This window comes from Argiope bruennichi, chromosome 8 (genome assembly GCF_947563725.1).
Source record: "Argiope bruennichi chromosome 8, qqArgBrue1.1, whole genome shotgun sequence".
Classification (NCBI taxonomy): Eukaryota; Metazoa; Arthropoda; class Arachnida; order Araneae; family Araneidae; genus Argiope; species Argiope bruennichi.
The window spans coordinates 40051270-40075747 of record NC_079158.1 but is presented as its reverse complement, the minus strand read 5'-3'; the positions used below and the strand labels follow the sequence as shown (position 1 = coordinate 40075747).

At 28.5% G+C, this 24478-nt stretch overlaps 1 protein-coding gene across 1 annotated transcript; it reads left to right on the top strand.

Annotated features, from left to right (window-relative positions):
* The first annotated feature begins 3978 nt into the window (after nucleotides 1–3978).
* Nucleotides 3979–23582, top strand: LOC129981501 (G1/S-specific cyclin-D3-like). Its single transcript, XM_056092358.1, has 5 exons — nucleotides 3979–4458; nucleotides 7779–7994; nucleotides 9385–9538; nucleotides 22312–22457; nucleotides 22804–23582. Exons 1-5 carry the CDS (start codon nucleotides 4240–4242, stop codon nucleotides 22981–22983), a joined length of 915 nt encoding a protein of 304 aa, XP_055948333.1. The 5' UTR covers nucleotides 3979–4239; the 3' UTR covers nucleotides 22984–23582.
* The last annotated feature ends 896 nt before the right edge of the window (nucleotides 23583–24478 follow it).

Here is a 24478-nt window from a genome sequence, read left to right as displayed (position 1 = left end):
TTATGTTTTCAATAATACCAAATTGGTTGCTGTGCTTTGTTTTTCCATTACCAATTAATTTTTAAAAATATGTTAAGCAAACTTCGCACCAGTATATTCCGTTGTTATAAAATTCAGTGTCAGTCGAATCGTTTTCATTGTTTTAAATATTTCGTCCTGGATTTTTCTTTCATTTTTGTTAATATGACTGTTAATGTTTTGTTAATATATAACAGGTAAGTTTCTGTTTAAAACATGCTTTTAATAAAATTTTTGAATTTTTTTTTTTAATATAGAAGTAGCAGAAGCTCCCTTCTAAATTAAAGTTTAGATTTTGGGTGAGATTATCAAAAATTATATATTATACATTATCCCTTATTTAGTATAGGATTGGTGTAAAGCATCTCAAATAATATGAATTCCATGTTTATCAAAATTTGAAATTTAAAAATATTTTATCGATGAGGCCATTAAAACAATTTATAAAATATTTAATTGAAATCTTTAGCAAGCATTCATTCCTTCGATCCAACTGGTCGATAGAGGCAGCTATGAAATAATCAACACAAAACCTTACAAATTTTCAATTTTTAATCACTGTATCCACTGAATATCAATAAAAGCTAAATGATTCACTCTTTATCATTTCTATTTAATGCATAAATGGAATTGATGTTTATGTGCGATAGTAAAGAGACACATTGTGTACTAAAAATTCCCCCTCCAGCGGAATCCCTCTCGTTTATCGTAATTTATGGACTGGTGCGGATAACGAAGCGATTCCAGTGTTCTCGCATCAATGAGTGCGATGCAATACTCATCACATGCTTTAGCGTGGGAATCTGCACGAATCGATGCACATCGGAGATGAAGCTGTTAAATACGGTGAGAAAATCTTCGTTACGTAGATTTCGTTGGAAAATAATTAAACCTGTTGGTGACACGCGATAATTATTGCTTTACTAGAAAAAGGCTTACAATAATCCTTTATATAGAGATACTAATGCTGTTTTTTTTACAAAATTTGAAATTTGAAAACTATTTAAATAAAATTGATTATTATTTTATAATTACCTTTTGATAAAATGTATTAATAATTATATAAACATATCTAGTTATGATTTTATTGTGTTGTTTACGTTAAGCCGTTATTTATGAGAACCCCATGCTATTCAAAATTCTGTAACTCTATTTCAAAATTGATCGTGAATGGGGAAACCAGTCATAATTGTCATGGTGTGGAGCGAATTGTTTAATATCCATGCTATCTTGAGTAACCATGGTGGCCTGGTGATAAGATTTCACCAGGCTTATTTCAGTGACCACTAGTTTCAAAATCTAATTAAAAAAAAAAAGTCTGAATGCACATTAAATTTGCCTGGTTAAATTTCCCCCTGCTGGTATGGCATGCAAATTGGAGATAAGTTGTCGCCTCATGTGTCGTGCTCCTCATCTAATCATAAGATAACCCTCGTATTACTTCAAAGTTAGAATAAATATAACAACTTAACTAACCCTCGCCATTTGGAGAGGGAGTTCAGTAAATGCAAATGAAAAGGTTGTGGCCTCTGGCGCATGGAAGGGAGAGAGGAGGGGGCATGTGTTGTATTTTAACAAAAAATTCATTCAAGTGGTTGGTATGAAGGAAGCTTTACGTGGCCTTTGGGGGTGGGGTGGGGGGTCATTCGGTCATTCACAGATTCTCGGTTCCAACTTCAACTCTCTCGGTGAATGTTTTGCTAGAATACATCAAAAAACATTCCACCCACCTCAAGGCTTACCTCCCTCTAGCTAATTCAACTAACGCCCATTCCATATGGCGCTAGTTCAGATAGAGCATGCTAGACTTTCTGCTCCGTGTCTTGCCAATTCTGTGCGGTTTCCAAATTGACGATCGGTTTTGGCGTGGAGTGATCATGACTGATCGATTTTGCTAGGCAAGTCGGAGGGTCACCATTTCGAGACCCATTCCCACTATATACCCACCGTGTTTGCAGATCTAATGCACAATAAATCTTTTAGATCTCAATAATTTTTTTAACACCAGTAGAGTCATTACACTCTAAATTCGTTCTGATTTGGTGCTGAAGATTGGGTTCCTCATTTCAAGTATCGCCATGATTAAAAATTAAGTGTAAAATACAAACTTTTTTCGTGTTTCTTTTATCAAAAGTGGACTAATAGGTTAATAAAAGGAATTTCATAATGAATAATATCGCAACGTCTTCAGAAGTAATAATAATAATAATAATAATAATAATATATATATATATATATATATATATATATATATATATATATAATATGATAATGAAATTGCACTGCCATTAGATGTATTCCACAAAAGAAAGAAAAGGGGGGGGGGAACCGCTGATATAACAAAACTAAACTGATTTTGCAATTGTAATTTCATTTTTAAAATTGGTAATTTTCTTTGCATATATGTATTTTCAAATTTAGCTTGTAGTAAATGTTATACCTTATTCAGTGTTTATTATTGTAAAAATTCTTTCTAATATTACATAAGAAAATCAGGAAGCAATTTTATCTCGACTGTTTTAAATAAAATATAATTGTAAAATTTAGAGAGATGCAATTTAAATTTAATTATATTTTTAATTCCATAAGAATCTGATTTGTCATTTTTCATGCAAAATGTACTTTTTACAAACTTTTCTTTTATGGAGTAATTATTTTATAATTTTTTACAAAAAAGAAAAAAGAAAAAAAACATTGCGCTAAGTTTGATGTTATAGGGCTTAACAACACATGCGTTTGGCGAAATTTAAATTTATGTTTATTTAATTTATGAGACAATGAAAAAAATACTTAATAAACATATTTTAAAGAAATTTAGACATCTTGAAAGCAAATATATAAATTTAGTGAACTTTTACCGAGGTGAACATTCTCAAGGGATTTGATTTTTATTTATAATTATAAATAAAAATGCTTCAGTCACTTGTTTAGATTTGTTTTACATTAGGAATTACTTATTTAATACTGATACTGATGATGCAATATATTAAGGACTAAAAAACTTTCCTTTTCCAACATCTTTTCTGTTGTTTACATTCCTTAACCAATAGCGTAACAGTTGTGGAGCCATCTCCCCCAAACTTTCTACCAATGACATAGCTCTGCGCTTTGTGTCACTGCTGGAACTTGAATTATGCCAGAGTTGGCTACAAATCGCCAACGCGCTCAGTTTTAATAGGACTCCGTGCTTGGGGAAAATGTTGGTGTGGGGTTTTTTTTCTTTAATATTGTTTTTAATTTCTACCATTTTTTTGCATTATAGTTCCGAAATAAAATACCAAAATTAATAAAGAATAGATAATATTGTTTTTCTTTATATTGCATTTCATTTATTCTGCAAAATATTGTATAGATTATTATTATTTATTGTGAAATTACAGCATTTTTTTAAAAAAATTGGCATTAAAGCTTGATTACTGAAAAATTAAATAAAAAATTAAGCATTACTTAATTTGGGAAAGTTTATTTTAAAGAAACTCAACACTTTTTTGTTCATTTAATAAATTAAAAATATTATAAATATAATAATATATAGTTTTCTACGTTTTTCAGTGATTGATTTTGATTCAAATAGATAAATAAAATACAATTAAAGAAATGCTATCTTTAATTTTAAAAGTCTTTTTGTCGAATTTATTTTTAATAAATTTGAGATACTAAATACTTGACTGTATGCTACGTTTAATATTAGATTTGTATGATTATACAACAAATCCTTAACTTGTATATAAACATACAAATATTTAACTTTTATTGTTTTCGATTCAATGAAAGGAAATTCATTATTATCTAATAATAAATATCAGAAGTTTAACTTTAAAATCAGGTTTCAAATATTTTTGTTTAGATTTTTTAAAATCCAATTTTAAATAAAAACTTAAAAAGCAAAACTGAAAGAGAAAATCTGCTTCCTGTGAAAATCTGAAGATAAACGTATTTACGTAAAAGCACGTGACTTTCTCATCACCAATATTTTTTATAATCCATTTGGCGAATTCTCCACCACCTCTTGGCAAACATGTAGAATCGTCTGCATCCGACGGAAACCGAAAAAGAGACGCGTTCTACGTAAAAAAACAGAAACCGACAACCCTGCTCCCCGAACGAAAACGGAAGCAACAACAACCTGAGTTCATCAGTCACGATTTCGGTATCACGGGGGAAAGGTGAAACGGGAGACGACAGGCCGATTGAATTTTCACGATATTCAGTAGCAACGCCATGGATTCTTCGATTCTGTGGTGTGGTGAAATGGTTTCTTCTGTTTCTCAAGAAGATCCTGTACTGAATGGTGATCCTCGAGTTCTTCAGCAGTTAATTAAAGTGGAGAGAATAAATGGGAAGAATTTTAGACACATCAATACGCGGTGTTATTTTAAAGAAGCTCAAGAGGAGGTTCAGCCGTTCATGAGGAGGACGCTCACGAAGTGGATGATGGAGGTGAGAATTCGTCATTTTTCATCGTCGCTCTCTTTCATTAATTCTCATAATTATTGGCATAACTTATTTTGTACATAACTTTAAGAAATTAAAAACAATTTGGTCTTTGTTACATTTTATTATTCGATAATTCTGTTTTGTACTCCTCCAAAATTTTATCTTATTTTTTAAAAATATAATTTGTAGCAAAAAAAAAATTTAAAATTATTGAAATAGTTTTTGAATTATAAATTTTATTGTTCCATTTTTTTAAAAAAAAGTATTTTAGAAAGTAGTTTCGAATTTTACGCTTGAAAACGATTTTTTAAATTATCGTCTGCTTGTTTTTTGAGTTGAGTTGTCAATTTTCTTCTTTCATTTTCATTTATTTTGTTCTTTAACGCATTTTTTTCCAATTTTATTATTATTTTTCAAAATCAAAGAAAAAGTTTTTTTTTTTTAACAATAAGTTTGTTGGGCAAGAATTTTCCATTATTTAAATCCTTGCTTAAGTAATAATAATTATTAAGCAATAATTAATTTATTCCTTTTGTAATTAATAATTATTTCCTGAATACACTTATTGTAGAAATTTAATGTATCAACTACTTATCATAATATTTTTATTTGAAGATACTATATTTCATTGTTATTTTGTTTAATATATAATTATACTAATTTTCCAATTTTGAACTATAAAGTTATGACAATGTAATTAAAAAACGCATACACAAAAAAAAATTTACCCACTGAACACCATAGTCACAAATTGAAATCTAAAACTTTCATATTTATTTCATCAAAAGCAGAATGATTTTTATTGTTTTAATAGACTTGTAATAAATTCGTGATGTGCAATTTGATTTTTAAATATCAAGCACATTTCAAATTTTACATTCACTAACAATTTTAAAAAACATATTGATTTTATGAATATTATTTTTTTTTCCACAAATAAAAAGCATTGACCTGCATTTTATAAAAGAAATGAACGATGCCGATCTATATTTGACAAATTTGATATATCTTAGAAAGATATATGCATGAATTACATATTCTCGTGTTAAATATATGAGAATATGTAACTCAAGAAATGAATAGATTTTTTAAAGAAGAGCTTCCTAAATTTTACCAAGCAAAAATAAAATTTTATTTAGTGAATTTTTCCCCCAAAAGAATTTTGATAATCAGCCAATTGATTATGATCTGCGAACACACCGAAGAAGGCGATAAGACAAATATATTTTAAATTGATATATTGTTCTTGAATGTGTTTATCATTTCTCAAAAATGAATTCTGTTACGAATGTAGTTTCTAAATTGATCACTTCTGAAATTATACAAATGCAATTCGCAATACATAACTTAATTTCTTTCGAATTTGAATAACATTTCTAGTTTGTTAATAATGGTACCTTTTTTTTTTTTTTTTTTGTAAAATTTTCTGTACATAAGCATAATTTATTCTCTGTAATGGTTGTATTTAAAAATGTAGCTATATTAGTTACAAGAATAACAATCAATGATATTTGAAAATAGGATAATATTTGTTTGTCAGAATAATTAAATACTAGAATAAATGAAAACGATTTTTAAAATTCGAACTGAAAAAAGCAAACGATTTGTTTACGGTGAAGAATGAAAGTTTGCAATATTAATTTTACAAAAGACATTTTTTTTTTTTTTTTTTTTTGTACTTGAATGGATCTGCCTGAGCACGCTTCTAGATCCTTTGTGATCTTTTTCTCCCCTTCTTTTGCAACTTCTCCCAAGGAGACTTATTTGACGTGAGCGGAACACGCATCCAGGAAGTCTTACTCACTTTTTATTTAATCTTTCTCTTTATTATCTTTCGCAGAGTTCTTTTTTATTTACTTTTTTTTTGTTATGGCAGTACAAACATGACTGCAGTTCATTAGCCTAGATTTCGTGGGCATGCAATTTTTTATGATCTTAAATATTATTTCTATTTTTTTTTTTTTATCCTCCTGCAATATTTTTTCTTAATATCACTTACACACCTCATGAGTTTTCTTAAACAGTTGAATTTTGATTACTTTAATTTCCTGTTCTTAATTCATTCTATTCATTAAATTTCTACTCTTAATTCAAGTTCGAATCTATGCTTTTTCTCATTTTTTTATACATAAATTTTTAGGTATAACTTTTTCCGAAACTTACTAATAAATGCGTAATTAAATAATTCTTAAAAACATATTTAATTAAATCTTAATTTGAACATTCTTTCAGTTGTTTATTTGTACTATGAAGAAACCAGCAAAAGTGGTCTCTTCGAAACATTTGTATATTATTATCCATAGGCCACTGGTGATCAATATTATGGAAAGGCCTCTTAGAGATTCTTTCTTCTTTGACGATTAATGGCTGAGATGCTACACAAATATAAAAAAAAAAAGACTCGAATATATATTTCGGACGTTATTTTTCTGACCAATTAAAACCAAAATTTGACACAAGATTAAAATTTTAATCCCAGAATCGCTTGCCAAATTTCAAATATTTGTCATTGCGTTTTTATTTTATCGTGTTTGCATGCTTGTGAAATTACAGACCAAAAGACGGACAACTCTTGAATGGATTTGATTCCAAACCTTATACATATCTACACTTTAGATGTTAAATCTGTGTATACACATTTTATCTATGTAGTTCTATAGGTATTGTGCTATACTATCAAAATAATATTCTTTCTAAAAATGAATATTAATTTCAAAAATAAAAATTTATTTTGGAAAATTTTTAAATAATTGGACTGGGTATTTATTATTTGAGAGAATTTTTAACTTTTTTTAGAGTAATCCAAATTTTGGTAAATTATTGTCTTTATGTTAAAGAAAATTTATTTATTCCTGCTCAAAATAAATTATCTTATTTTTAAAATATTATGGATTATAGATTAAAAGTTATAATTTGTTTCAAGACATACGGACACAATTATGCAATCAGGAATTTGCTGCTAATGAAATATTTGCGACTACATTATAAGTCATTTCTACAACATATTGAAAACTTCGAATTTTCTTGACATATTTTATAGGATTTGCGATAATAGTCAATAAAATAGTAATCAGATCCTGATCTTTTTTTAACTGCTTCCATATTTGTGTTATGAATTTTTAGCCAATGGTATTCCTAATTGTTGAACATTTTTTATATTGATTTTTTTCAAGGATATGTCATTTATTTTTTGACAATGCTTCTAATATTTCATAAGTATAATTTTCGACCGGATTTAAGTCTAATGTATAAATGTACCATTAAAAGAATGTATTCTTATATTTGAAACTTCTGTCCATATTAAAATCTACAAACAATTGTAGGTTTGTGAGGAACAAGGGACTGAAGACATCATCTTTCCTCTGGCTGTATCTTATGTGGATAGATTCCTTTCCTGTGTCAGGATACGTAAGACACAACTCCAACTTCTAGGCGCTGTGTGCCTCCTAATAGCATCCAAATTACGTCAGTGTAGATCCCTGACAGTGGATGCTCTCATATACTACACAGACTACTCGGTTACAACAAGAGATATTACAGTGAGTATTTTTCACTAGGTTTTTCAAATTAACCCTTTCTAGGGCCGTGGGAAGTATGCTTCCCACCAAATTTATCAATATTTGTATGAAATTATGTAGGTTGGCATAAGTTCTGACAGATTTTTTTAGAAAGACAGAAACTTGATGCATCAGTTCTTTATTTCACACAAAATGATGTGTCTTGATTTGTTACTTAATTATTAATTAACGCAATTAATTAATGAATCAAATTAAATTTATCTAATAAGCTAAATGAATCCCTTTTCTTATTCTAATTTCAAGCCTAAAAATATTTTAACATAATATGACTAGAAAAAAATGGCCCTTTAAAGGGTTAAAGAACAACAGTTTCAAAAATGTGTTTGTTTTTTTTCAATAAAATAAAATGTTTCTCATAGAATTTATGCATATCTAAGTTATAACTGTAAAGTTTGCATCAAAAGAGTATAAAATTAGCAATATAAGAACACTAAAATAAGAACAAGCATTAAAAGAAATTTCTTGTGTCTGTGCTGTATAAAAATTTATATATGGTATCAACATACCTAATTCTGAAAAATACTTTTTTTTTTTTTTTAAATCACAGCTAGAATATATATTCTGTGCAAATTCTGTTGCAGATATGCGTTTGAGTATTTAAGCTCCTATCAATCCACCTTTTTAATAAATGGCCTTATTTACTATGCTTGCTCAGTAAAAACTGAAACTAGCAAGATTTTGATTTTGATCGAATCCTTGATTCCAGTGAAGACAATTTATATGGAATCACAGTCAGAACACAAATGCCATCTAACATCCAACTGCACATTGTCTTGCAAAATACTCTACAAAAATACAATAATACTATAAGTAAAAAAAAGCAAAATGCAAGATAGCTTTCATAATGAAATATAACTCCCAGAATTTTATGTGTATCACTTGTTCATGGATTGATAGCGCTTTTTATGAATGCTTTTTTGTATTGTGCTATCTTGAGCAAATATTAATTACTAAATTTAACAAATTATTATGAATATTTGTGGCATTTCAAGATATATATATTTCGCTCTCCCTGAATTTATAATTATACTGAGACCTTTTTGTTACATCTCAATACAATCCTGATTGTAACATTGTTGTAATCAGGTCATTATGTTTCACAGTAAATGAACATTCCATTAGTCATTTATTCTATTAACTCGCAAACCTATGTGCCTAATATTTAAATTAATAAATGATGTTAACCATTTAGGGGGGGAAACTGATTAAAAATTCATTACATTTTCTTCGTTTCTATTTTAGAGAATCGAATGTTTAAAAAATTAACATATTCCAATAAATTTTGCTGCAGTTTATTATAACGAATTATACATTAAAATCAAGACTAAAGCTTTTATATTTCCTGTTTCAGACATGGGAGTTGTTGGTTTTAAGTAGCCTGAAATGGGACATGGCATCTGTGATCGCAAGTGATTTCGTCGATCCCTTATTGAGTAGGCTGAATGTTGAAAGGGAGGACGTTATTCGGAGGCATACGCATACCTTCATTGCCTTATGCGCAACAGGTAATTGTTGTTGTTTTTATCGTCGTATATTTGCTTTGACTATAAAATGATTTCTTATTCTGTGTGTAAGATCTAATTTTTTTTACATGGCCAAAATGTTATTGTAAGTACTAATTAATGATAGATACACAGAGAATTAGATTTTATGTTACAATTTTTATAAAATGATTCAAATTAAAACACATCTTTGAAAAAATATTCTTTCTAAAGTGGATCAATTTCGTAAAAAAAAGAATACATTATTATGATTTTATGAGCGCGTATGCGTATGAACAGAATGTGATACTGGACCCATTTAAAATGGGATCCCATGGTCTAATAAATCATGCTACAGTCAGTTAAACTACAAAATTAAATATGATTTCTAAATATTTTCTAAAATATGGAAGTATAATCTGGTAATAATAATAATAAAGTAAAAATCTGCCTTGAAATTAGATAGATTAGAACACTTTTAGTCTTTTTGATGCATTTTAATGTTCAGGAACACACTGAGATTCAAAATCGGATATTTTAATTTAAGTAAATGTTTTATATATGAAAGATCTCAGAGAACTATAATCAAAATCAGCTTTATCGGCTAATAGAAAAGTCCAACACTTATTTTTTTTAAATTTATTCATTTTTATCATATTTACAATTAAAAAAAAGAGCATAAAAATCATGATAACAATTCCTCGTTTGTAGAGCTTTTTTGATGTTTCGGCCAATAACAATAGTTCTATTGCGGAGTATAACTTGAAAATTTAATTTCTGCACCTCCAGATCAAAATTTGAAATATTTGAATTTAATTTATAATTTGCTGAAAAAAATATATAAAATATATATTTATGACCGATTTTAGGTGAGCGTATGGCGCGCGGTGGTTTATTCAAAACTAAATTTTGACTTTTTTTAAAAAATTAAGATTTTGAAAATTTTGTTCAAAGTATGCTTTTAGTAAATTGCTCAATGTTTTTTAGTTTAAATTATTGAATTTGGCATTTTTTTATAGCTCGTAATAAATCTTGTTTTGCTTATTGCAGCTTATTGAAGACCTTAATAGCAATAATTTTGACAAATGTAAAAATATTTTGAATTTATCCTGGGACAAAATAAAAACAAATCTCAAATTCGGTTCAATTACAGAATTTCAATAATCAGATCCGAAATTTAGACTGAATATAAATTTTTCTAATGAATTACTACACATTACAGGCAAATTTCTCACAAGTATTTTGAAAGTTTTAAACAATGTCGAAATTTTATATCAAAAAAATTAAATTTTAAAAATAATCGTTAACAGCAGGAGGAATCATCCTGAAAAATTCTCTAACGCTTTTTAATTAAAATGGTATCTTCCCTTTTCCGCATAAACCTGTGGACGTTGGGCACGGCCATAATCGCCACCAGTTTTCAGAATTTTATTTTCAGAGCCCCACATTTGAGCGTTTAGCCCGTCGTAGTATCGAAGTAAAGAAAATCGAATATGTATTTTGTACGACGATTAATAGAAGCAAAATTGGATACAGAACACTATCACAAAATTACTTACTAGGTTTCATTTATCTAATTGTGTTTTTGAATTATCGTGTTTGGAGGCATACGAAAAAGACTGACACATTCTGGTTCAAATTCGTACTGGTATTGTTTTCATAAATTTAGTTCAAAATTTGATGGGAATCGACAATTTAGATGCTAAAGCCGTGTACTAAATTTTATATACTAATTTGTTACATTGTGTACATACGTGTTTACATAAAACGTTTTCCTGAGAAAATACAGACCGACATACGGTCAACTACTTTGATGGATTTGGCTCTATATTTTATTACGGATCTATATTTCAGATATTAAACCTACGTAATAAGTTTTTATCTGTCTAGTTTTCTAAATTTTGCAGCTATCGTGTTTACATGTATTCGAACAACCAGATTTCCTCTGAATGATCCATTAAAAATAACATCATTTAAAATTGGATAGAGTTGCAAATTCGATGCAAAGACCACGTATCAAATTTCATCTGTCCAGCTCAAGGCATTTTTGAGTTACAATGTCCGCAGATAGATAAATGTAATTCCATAAATGTGCTTTTGGGGCTGTCTGAAATTTAGTCATCAAAACTCTAGTTCGATTTTTTTTTTTTCAATATTTTTTATGGTTTCAATGTTTTCACTTTGTATACCAAAATGTTATAAAAAAAATTTAAAAAAAAAGTCTTTTTATAATTATATTAACACCGATGTTTAAAACTGTCATATATATAAAACTTTTTTTTTCTTGCTTTTTCGAACTAACCCATTCAAGTTATTCAATATCCATAGCATTACCACCCATCCGGGCTTAATCTCCATTAAGCACTCGTTCCTCGACTCCTGGTGTTTATTAAGCACGCGGGGGAGGTCCGGGACTAATATTATTTAGGTTGATCGCAGCTGCGGTCCATTTAAAGTTCGACCCGGCGCGCAGCGTGCGGCATTGTATCTGAGGGCATCTGCAGGTATAAAAGTGTGTTGTCATTTTTTCCACCCTCGGTCGCTATCACCTGGTCTGTCTTTTTGGAGAACCCCGTTGCTCGAACAATACCGCGTGCGCGTGCCGCTGCAAAACCCACTGTAGATATTCTGTGGATCGCGTTTCAGGGATCTAGTAAAACCGCAGGATTAAGAAAAATGAGGGAAAAGCTGGTGAGCAGCAGCTTGGTAAATTACACAAGACAGATCTGCCAACTTAGTTTTAATGTCATTGCGGTTGTTGCATGTTGATATTTTTTAATTTGTCAATTAATTTTAAAAATAATTTAATTTTGTTTTAAAAGGCGCATTGTATGATCAAAAAACACAATCATTTGATTGCGGGTGAAAAAAAGGTGTCTTTTTCCATTATGTACCGATTTTAAAATTTTACTAATAAAAGATATCTAGAAGAGTTTCTTTTCCCTTCTTTTGTTTGCATTTTTGTGTATCAGATCTATTTCCATTGAGGATAATTACTTTTTTTTAGTACTAAAGTTTAAATAGAGTTCCGCTCTTTTGAAGTATAATTTAAGAATATTATTCTAAGAATAAGAATCGACAATTAATTCGTTCTTGAAGCAAAATAATTAAGAACGAACAGTAGGGAGGCTGAACTAGAACAAACATTTACTTTTTTTGTCTTATCTATTATTATTTATTTTTCCTCGCATCCAAACTTTGTTTTAAATGTCATCGAAATAATCGAATAATCAAAATCTTACTGTAATTACTCTAAGTGTGGTTTTATATGCAGCAAGAAAATAGGATCTTAGTTTTTATTTGATTAAATATACCCTCCCCCCCCCTCTTCTCTTTCTGTTTTTTTTTTAATTGAAATAAATTTTCATTTTAGGATAATGGCAATGTGAAGGGTTAAGATAAATGAATAAATTGCTTGATCGTTAAGACAGCTTAAGATATCTTTTTCTTGTGGGTAATAAAATGAGGATACGAAGAAATTATAAAAGGTGAGATATTGAAAAATATTGTAAAAAGACAGAAAATCAAAATATATAAATAACAAAGTATTGTCTTTATAACATAATAGGAAAAGCAAATATCCTCAAACCCAGTCACCTCACTGACAGAATACCTTCTCGATAATGACCTGTTGATCTCTACCTTGCATAATGAGAACCGTTAAGTGAAGAGAAACCACCAGTTCTTCTCAAGGTCCACAGCTAATTGGGACCACAAACGACCATGAACTTAGCAAAGGCCAGAGATACCGCAAGGCATCTGTTTGTTAAGACTCAAAAGACACCAGACCAAAAGATATGTAGTCCCACAAAAATGAAGTGGAATGAATTGAGGCGTTTTTCATTTTTGCTTTCAATGTCCAATTAAACCTTAGCTTCTTCATTAAATCTGCCAATTTCCCAAAGCGGAGATGAGTCGGACCGTGCAATCCCACCTGTTTGGGGACTACCCCCTGGTCTAGTAGCTTTTGCTGCTTCTTTTTCTTTCTCACCTGCCCACGATGCCTTTAATTTCCGCTACACGCGAGAAGACCCTAGACGTAGACAAGAGGAGTATACAAAAAAGTCGACATACTTTCCACCTGCGTTTGAGTAATTGAACTTAATTGGGATATTTAGTGTGTCAACGAATAACTGATTTTTGACGCGTTATAGACAGATATCTTTCCTTCAGCCTTTCATTTTCAAATAAGTGCTTCCGTTATACTTCTAAAAACAAGGTTATGTTTTTTTATTAATCGAATATAAATAATGTAACTATTTAATTACTTTCTTTTTGTTTTTTTTAAAGATTTATTCATATTATTATTCCATTGAAGAATATAAAATGGACTGAGAGTTGATATTCTTGCATTTTAATTATGTTATGTTTCATAATTAAGGATTTGGAATCACTGTAATTATTTTCTTTATAATGCTAAAAAAAATATTTTTATGTAATTCAAAACTTTTGTAAGTTATTTCAAACTAAATTTAAAGCTTACTTAACCCTTTACACTCCGAAATGTAAGGATGCATTATTATGCATGTGTGCATAAAAATTCTTTTTTTATGCCTACAAATCTCAGAAATAATTGTAGGGTTTTTTTTATAATTCCTAAAAATTAATGTGCAAGTTTTTGTTATTACACAGGCTTTTATAATAATCGTTATCCAACTAGAATATGAAAAAAATGCATCCTAGATGATGGTAGTCAGACATTACAGTGGAGTAGAAAGAGTTAATATTTTAGTAATACTGAAATCGTTCATCATGTAAAATATTAGAATAAATAAAGTATCGAGTTTTTCATAAACAACAATATTAAGTAAAATATCGCCAGTCACTGAATTTCTAGAATCGGTGAGGAATAAATCCAGGAAAGTTTTGATGAATGAACTATATAGCTCCCAAACAGCAAAATAATTATATTTGAAATCCTAGATCAACAAAAGTTAAATAAAATATTCTGCAATTCATTAAATACCATTAATAAATGCGCTCAAAGATCAGCTTAATACTCTATAATTTCAATAAACTTATATCGAACTCTTTATTCTTCAGTTTGATGCTAATCTTCAAATAAATATTTTATTAATAAATTGTGAAGCTCAAAATTATTATTTAATATATAAATAAATAAGTCTTTTAGAGCATTTTTTTTCCATCAAAGGAGAGAAAGAATGACATAGATAATACGAGGGATGTGGTGAAAATATTTATTACACATGTATCATGAAGTTTTATTGGCTTATACGGCAAGGCAACCAGCTATACTGCAACTACTAGCTGCATTGCAACTAAGTTATACTGTAAGCAAGGTTGATGTAAAAGCAACTTATACCTGCTTCTTATACCTTTAACTGCTACTACTTATACTTGCAACTTATACCTTTTTGAAACGAGATAATACCTCATTTATTATTAATTTTTTTTTATCAAATAAGTCTACAAAATGCCTTGCAGTGCCATGGCTCTAACCGCAAATAATATGTTGCTCAGAATCAAGAAAAAATTAATTGCAAGAAAGGTGGAACATCTCTCTTCTATTATCATCTTTCAGCACAACAGATGAAAAATACAGCTGACAAGAATGGGTTGAGCCAAGGGGCCCCGTTAGGGGTCTAACCCAACCCTCTAAGATAGAAACCGCTTCTGCTTAAAAAACAAACACGATCTCGTGCGACGTCATGCAGCTAGGTAGATCCTAGTGGTCTGTTTTCTCCGCTTGCGTAAAGTTTTCGCTTTCCTCCAAAAAAAGTTCCGAGTCGCGTGCTGGTCTCGTGGTCCTTTTGTTCCGCAGTTGACCAGAATGGGGCCCCCCAGGCGGCAGATGTTACGTGGGGAATGGTAAAATTGTTCCGCACCTGGACTGTATATAAATGTCTCGGTTGAAGGACCGCGAGTCAATGAGGTGGGAGACGTATCGTCATTTGTATTGTCCCCGGGAAAACTTTGGGGTCATTAAATGGATCTCATCAAGAGCCACCCTCTGCTTACCAGGTGATGGGGCTGAAAGGTGAAGGCCTGGGACATAGCCAAGTAGAGATACTAGTCGAATTTTAATTCGTTTGCTATGCTGTTTTAAGAGGCGAGCGTCATTGTACCAAATCATCTTCTATTAACTGTAAGATGTTCTCTACCATACTGGAACTTGGCAGAGTGAACAATTAATTTGTTTTGTTAATTATTGAAAATATTTTTCAACAAAACTTAATAGTTTATTAGGCAAAGAAACCCATAAACTTTGTTTACATCATAACCTAAAAAAAGACTACTTGCCTTTTATTTAACAGTTGAATTCCAATTGTTATATTTAGTTATTTCATATCGATTCAATTTGAATTGGAAATTTTTCTTAACTCATTAGAAAGAAAAAAAAATGAAGCATTGCCAATACATATTAAGAATGTAATGTTTAGAAAAAAAATTGGCAATGAAATTAAAACAATTCATTTTGAATTTTAACAAAATTTTGATAATTTAATGAAAATGTTCCAGTTTTATGCAGAATTAGACGTCACATTCTAGATTATTTTTTTCCTGTTCCCCATTCAATTTTAAATTTTAAACTAAATTTTATTGCTTTATGAAATCTGTATTTTATGATTAAACTAACACGCGCAACAAAACTACACTTTTCTTTTAAGGTTTTATTAATAATTCATACAATAATTTTCATTTTAATTAATGATGATAGCAATTCATAATTTAAATTTAGCAATGTACATTAAAGGGCAATCTTTATATATAGAGAGAGAGAGATTATCAGAGGTATAGAGTTTTGTAATTTATATTTATTATATATTTTAAGATGGAAGTTAAATATTTTCATATTGAAAAATTTAATTAAAAACTAACGTTATTAAACAGAAAGATTTCTTAAAATAATTATATTAAAAATTATAATGGAGCTATTTCTCTAATTATAAGTAAAAGCATTCAGTAAATAGAATTTTGCTGATATTTATGAAAGAAAATTAAGCATTGCAAAAAATGATTATCATACAAAAAATGGCAAATGAATTTTTTTTAATAATTCATATTAACTAAGACATAAAATTAAATAAAGATTATTTTGAATTTTTTTATTTATAAATGTACTTGTATTATTGATATCAAAACATTCTAACTCTCCTTATAATTTAGTGTAATAAAATTATTAAACGGTTACATTTTTATCGTCAGCTTTTGAAGAGTCTAACATGTAACATTAAATAAATATCATCACAACCATTGGTCCGTATATTTCACAGATTATCGAAGTTTAATTTAATTCATAAAATTACTATCTTTATGTGCGATATGCATTTGATTTCATGATAATTATACAAAGGAGAATGCATTTTAAATTTTGCAATGAATAATATTGCTGTAATCACGCTGTTTTATATGCTAAAGTTGCATAAAATGTACTTAGTTTCCAAAAGATGGTATAACAAAATGCAGCTATTCAGAATGCACTATCAACAAAAGCAATATGCTGCATGTGTTTCCTCCCATACTAATGGTGTTGTGCTAAATCTAGTAGCTTATCACGATTTTAGATACCGTTTTTTATTGCGCACGGCACATGTCAATATGTTTGACCTCTACGGGGAGGCAAGAAGTAGTACGTCAACAATCGCCTTTATTAAATTTTCAGTCAAAGGTTGCAGGAGGGGAGGGGAAACCCAAAAAAGTTTTTACCGCTTTTCCTCCCGATGCCATTAGTTGATCCAAAAATGACTCAAAGCCTTAAGGGGGATGTGGAAGAAAGGGGGTGACCTTACCACGAGCCGGTCGCGTGGTTCTTCATATCATCCAGGTGTCTTTTTTTTAGGGGCGGATATTTTTTCACTAAATTTTCCTACAAGGACCGCAGCGCAGATGTGAAGTTACGCACCTAAAGATTTTACCGAAATCGGGCACGTGCGTTTTATTAATGTTCGAACTCGTTTAGAAAACGAAGGGAGCAGCTACTTTTTTTTTTTTTTTTTCCCCTTATAGGATTATCAGAAGATTGGTTGATAGATTATCTGATTGTTTCTAAAAACTTTTTATATGGCTGTTTATTGTCCGTTAAGATTAATTTTTTTTATTCGTAAAAATTAAACGTTTTACTAACGAATTTATATATAGATAATATAGCAATCAATATATTTTTTGCCCGGCTTCATTAAATTTCGAAAGAAAATTAGAAACTCAGCTAAATTTGCATTACAAAATAATTATAAATTAATTGTTATTTCCAATATTATTAAGAAAGTGTTTTTTTTTAAATTCGACTTCAGGAAAAAGAAAATTTTATTGATATAGGTATCTTTTCATGAAATTTCTTTAAAAAATGATGGATTTTTTTTATAAACATTTGAAAAATACATTTTAGAATCAATCCCCGCTATTTGTGCCCCTAAAAAATTCATTTTAATCCTTCACTTGTTCGAAATTCTTGCGGAAAGGTACAAACTCAAAATGCATCAAGATTCAAAACTTTTAAGTTGTAAATAAATTCTTCAATGTGTACCATAATGTTAATTAAATTTAAGAAAATAATACATAAAATATAAATTAGTACATGCCACTTAACAAGTGAACTAGAACCAGGCAGAAATTTTAATTTGAATGAATTATTAAAAATTAAATTTTTTTTAAATGTAAGAGAAGGTGGAAATTTAAAACTGTCACTTGTATTCGGATTGTAATATTTCAACTAGTAAAATTATCTCGTTAAAATTATAATAGCTACCATTATGAATACGATATTATTATAATTTCAAATATGTTAATTCAGTAATTGATTTAAATTTCCTTTTCAAGTTGATCATATTTGACTTTTTATCCAGCTGATAGCATAAAAATTATCAATTATACCAAAAAAAAAAAAAGACTAAATGTTTATAAATAAACGGAGGGGTAGATACTATTCAATTAAAAAAAGCCAACTAGGAAGAGAAATGGACAGGAAGAACGATCTGTGGTTTGATACATTTCAATAGCCACGCCAAATGATATAAACGGTGGGAAACAGATAAACCGATCGTCCGAACACAAAAGATCCAAATTTTCCCATAGGATGAGAAACAACGGATGCATACAAGTTAATAATCATCGCCATTAAATGCCGTGACAGGAAGCGTCGCGTGATCACTTTACCGGAAATAACGACAGTGATGCTCCTTTCTGGAGTGCTTTACACTATAGCCCTCTTAACGCGAATTTCTTACGATACTTTTTGCAGTTAACGAGGGTGAAAACAAAGTACAGGCGTACAGTCAGCAAAGCTGCGCAGAAGCAGATGTGTGCACCTTAAATTACTATTTCGAACACAAGATACAAAATTCTATAGCAGCTGAAACATATCCATGGATGTGCAGTTAATCACGCGATTTGAGGAAGTCTTCGTATTCTATTGGAATTTTTAACAGTTCCAAGTAGTACTCAGCTATTTGTTTTATTGTTCTTTTGGGCTTTTACAAATAAATAAATGAAACCCGAATTATATTAAATAATTTTTATATACCTTTATTCCAAAAATCTCTTTAATTATTTTAGATAATTTTAATTATTTCTTTTTTTGATATAGAATCAACCTCTGTATTTTCGAACTTGCATTATAAATTGTTTAACAATGAGCAAAATTATTAAATGCAATTGTGCAACACTTTTATATAAAAATATTTTTCATTAAAAAAAATAAGTGGATGTTATTTTGTATTAATTTAATAAAAAAACATTTGAAAAACGATGAAGCTATTTCGAAGAAAATTTCTAACAAAATTAGATATTTGCAACTAGATATGCTATTTAACAATCCATAATGTTTTTTTAATGTAATAATAATAAATAATTTGGGTAAAATAAAAAAAAAATCATAAAATTAATTGCAAATGAAATCAAGAAATATTTAATCTCCATTAAAAAAGTTTTTTAATGAATGACAGTTTCTTTTTTTTTTTTATCTTTGAATTTTTTTTAGTAAAATATTTCTATTATTAACTTTTATATGCTTATTTTAAATCAAATGAAAATTTGTTTGTAATTTTATTATTTATAGATGAAATCCATAATTTAAGGGAAATCATCTAGGTATTATGCAGATAGTATAAATTACTTGAAGAAGATAAAAAAAATGTTTTTGATGAGAAGATAATATATGATATATCATTAAAACTAAAAAAATGTTGGCTCTTTCTTAAAGTTTTAAGAAACTAAGCACTTATGCATTTTTATTCTTGCTTATATTAATTAATCGAGCTATGAAAAATATATTTTAAAATTTTTTGAAACTAAAAATACCAGCGGTAAATGTATTTGTTTCATTCAGTGTTAGTTTATTTAATTAAAATATTATTTTCATAGTTTTAAAGTAACTTTTTAAAAATTGCTTTAAAATGTTGAAAAAACTTTTTTGTACATTTTTAAAAACTCAAAAAATTTAATATCTTAGAAATTTTTAAAGAATAATTTAATTTTAAATAAAGTGTTATAAAATATAAATTCAAAACCAGCAACACATTCAACAGGTTTCAGTTTTTCCACTACAGAGCTATGCGCTCGTAAAGTTGCCACCACGTGCAAGCCCCAACCTGTAAGAGGGCCAGCTGTTTTTGAATTTGAAAATACGCTTTTCTGATTGGTTGCTTGCGTCATCACAAACCGGAAACTTAGGGACCTTTAAATCGAGTTTGGCGATGTATAGGGATCTAAGATTTGATTTTATTGCTTATTTGGCTATTTCACTGGGTAATAACTTTAATAAAAATTATTTCATTTTCACAGACTTTGAAGTAAATTATTTTCATATTTAATGTCTGCGAAATATATATTTTTTTAAAAATTGCTTTGCGAGTTGTCAGCGACCTCTCAGTATCTAAATATGATTTTCTATAATATATAATATTCTAAGTAGCTGAATATTGAAAAAGCTTTGAAATTTTAAAGAAAGTAAACGCGAGCATTCCGTTTGTTGATGAAAGAGAAAAATATAGATTTAATTGCAATATTCAGTGCAATGTTCTTATTAAATTTTGTTTAAGATCGAGGTAAACATACTTAACTTACAATTAATTATTGTATCACAATACGATAGCTCTTTTTTATGTATTTTTTATACATTGTCAGAAAAAAATAGCTTAACAATTGTATTCAATCCATTTCTCATCAACAGACTTGGGATAAGATTTAGAATTCATAATAAGACTTTAAGATAATTCATTCATGATAATTATGTCAAATTATATTTATAGAAAATTTTTAATGTTAATTTCATATTCAACAAAAATTATCTATTATTATTTTTTAATAAAGAATAGTTCCATTTTTTAAAACAGGAAAAAATTATTTTTCTCAATAACGATCGATTTTATAAGAAATAACCGAAACGAGTTCAGTTTCGAAAGAATGCAAAATACTACTTTTATCACTTTGAAATCATCAAATATGTGAGAAAAAGCGACTGTTGAAATTTCTAAATACTTTATTGATAATAAAATAAGATTCTATTTGATAACTGAAAATTCTGTTGGATAAACAAACAAAATTAAGCCTGAACGAAAGGGGGAGGGAACACGAATAACTTGATGCACGTTTAAGTTATGAAGAAATTCTATAAAAGTAATCTTTTTATCAGGTACTTTTAAAAGTCCAATCAGAATTTGATTTTATTTTTTCCTTGTTTGAAGCGCGTTAAGCCTTTAAATTATGAGAATGACATCCTTAAACAGTGCGAACTTTTTCTAGTTTCGAATTATCTTTATGCTTGGCGAGAAAAAGAATCAGCTGGCGAAAGTACGAAATGAGAGTATAAAAAAAAGATATTGGCAACCATGCGCGGGAGCAGGTGTTGGCGGGCTCGATGTTCTTTGTTCGATTTGGCGGGTTCCACAGGAAGTTGACGGAGCCCTTTTTAAATGTGTCTCTATCCAGGATTGGTCCTGAGTGCCCCTCCTTCACCTAGCCCCTCTTTGGGCCACCATATGTTTTCAAAGGAAGTGCAGATGACATCAGAGAATTTGTCAGAAAGGCATTGTCATTTGAAATTGTACTGAATGCCTGTAGATGGCGCTGCAGACATAGCGTAAAAGTTGTAAAATTTTTAAAGGACGCGGCTTCCTGTTTGGTTTTTTTTTATGAGCACGCTTCCGAATTGATTTTGATGTCTAGAAATGAAATAACAAAATTAATTTTATTCTGATTTTAAGGTCTTATTCCTTTGAGAAGAAACCTACAAAACCACCCAACAGTTCATGAAATAAAATTGCTTTTTGATATATACATATGTACAATTAAATAAGCTGGATTATGTACAGAAATTTTATTAATATTAAACCTATAAAATTAAGTAAATAAATTTTATCACTTGAAATGTAACTAAACAAGCACTTTAATACACAAATAAAGCTTTAAAAATAAGCAAAAACACTTAATCATCAACTTTATTAGCATCTTATGAAATAACTGAATAATAAATTTAATTCATTACACTTTCATGAATTAAATTTAGACTTTTATGAATTAAATTCAAATTACAAGCAAATTCATTATAGCTCACATTTTTTTTAATAACTGGAGGTGACAGTGTTTAATTAAGCTTTGTAATTTTCAACACACAAACAATGTTGAAGACTAAATAGATTAAATATTACAAACTTAACTGAATTTTAAACCAGAATTAGTACCTTAGGTGACTGAATTTCGTAATTAAGTTAAATATTTTTAATTGCAAAGCATATATTACTGCTTGAAATTATTTTAATTATTTTTTATTTAAACTGTGACATTTCTTAATATGTGTCTATGTAATTTAATATAATTTAATCTATTCCATATTCTTTCAGAGTACAAATTCACTTCCTACTCAGCATCTCTGTTAGCTTCAGCTTGTCTTGCAGTAGCTATCAATGGAATAACTTGGTTACGAAAGCCTTGGGGATCACTATCTGCACTATTAGAAAGTTTAACAGAGCTAATGGATATAAATATTGTAAGCACATATACATTCTTTTTCACAGTTTATGAAACGAAATATTTTCAAATTTCAAACAAAGCTTGCATAAAAAAATACTTTGTTTACTATTATCTTATAATAGTAAATAAAGTAATAATAAATATCTTAAACTATTATCTTAAAATTATTCAATTGAAATAATTTTAATAGAATCAAAATGCTATTAGTGTTGATAACTCTATTGTGCTTTATTCATTTGCCTTTCACTATAAAGAAATTAATTGATACAAAAATTGTCTATATTTAATTTTTATTGTAAAAAATAATTAAAAAAATCACATTTATTATTATTTTAATTAAATTTTCCACTTTTTTTTTACAGAAATACTTACAAGCATGTATAACAGATGTTGAAGATTTGATAACCACTAATATTGCACAGCTGAAACAAGTCATGACAAAAAATATGGCAGCAAGCAATAAGATGAACTGTTCAATGGCAGCAAATGGAGTTCAAAATCAACTAGAAGCACCCACCGATGTGCAAGATGTAATATTTTAAAAGAAAGGAGAAAGAAAAAATCATCTATATTTGTTTTCTATTTCAAATTCTACTTTTAATGAAATCAGTTTTATATAGTTACGTTTTATTCATATTACAGATTGCTGACAATTGGGACTTTATTATTTTAAGCAATGAAAAATATAATTTTATTACTGTGTCAATTTTTTTCCTACTATCATAGTTTATCAATTCATTTCTAATACAAATGAATTTATAAGTGAGACAAAGATTTTTAAAAGATATTTAATTTAAATACTTGAAATAATTGACATTATTTAACAAAACAAAATCATGTAATCTGTAGATGAAGAGAATGTAACTGAATATAAATTTTTTTGACACCAAAGTTCATGTTTATTGTTGACCTAGATCTTTCACATTGTCAATGAATGTTAATTTATTATTATTTTACAATTATCACACTAACTATTTGTGTTGCATTTGCTTTTGTCTTTTATATTTTTATTTTGAATATTTCTAGTCCTTTTTTTTTTCAGTTTGCATCATTTCATTTATTTATTAGTTCGAGATTATTTATATGAATTATAATGCATTTTTATATTTGTAATGATATGAAACACTCTGCATTCCACATAGATATAAGCTGCAAATTTTTTATTAAAATTATATAAGAAAAATATGGATATTAATATCATGTGAAATTGTAATTATGATAATCATTTTGAAAAGCAAAAAAAAAAAAAAAAAAAAAACCCAAAAAATTCTAATAACTGAAAAATAAAACTGTTCATGTAAATAATGTTTATTAAAATGTTGAAATTATATGTTACAGTATGTATTATCTTTATCAAAAAGTTATAATTATGAATATATTATAGTTGGAATCTCATAATGTCATTGAATCATTTGGTCTGAGGTGCATTTCAAGATTGTCTTTCTAAAAATTTGTTATACACTGTAAATAATTGTACATAAGCAACAAATCCGAATAAATATTTTTATATTACAAACCAAATCTGTGTGTTTGTGAATATATACAGAAAATCACATAAAAATTTAGTTAGTAATATTGATATGAATAAATACATGATATCAGAGTTATGTCACATGCATACCATCTTAACATACATTATCACTACATTATAATTTTAAAAGACATGGCATGTTATTTTTGATTTTTTGCTGATAATGTATGTATGAAAAACAGAATATTTATACTTTTTCAATTTCATTCTCCCCAATACATTGAATTCTTTATGGTCATTAATGACTGGGTGGGAGCACCTTTATATCTATTAAAACGTGTCTAAAACAGGCTGGGATAAAATTTCGTTTTTACAAAATTTGATTTGATACACTAAAACCATAGTTTGAAATCAGTGACTTCACAAGTAATTCTGTAATTATTTTTTCCCATGCACATGTATTTCATACTAAATTGCAAGATATCAGTAAAAGAATTTTATGTCTTCAAAATTACTCTACAAATTTTATTCTGATTTGTTATAAAATAGCTTTGTTATTTATATCT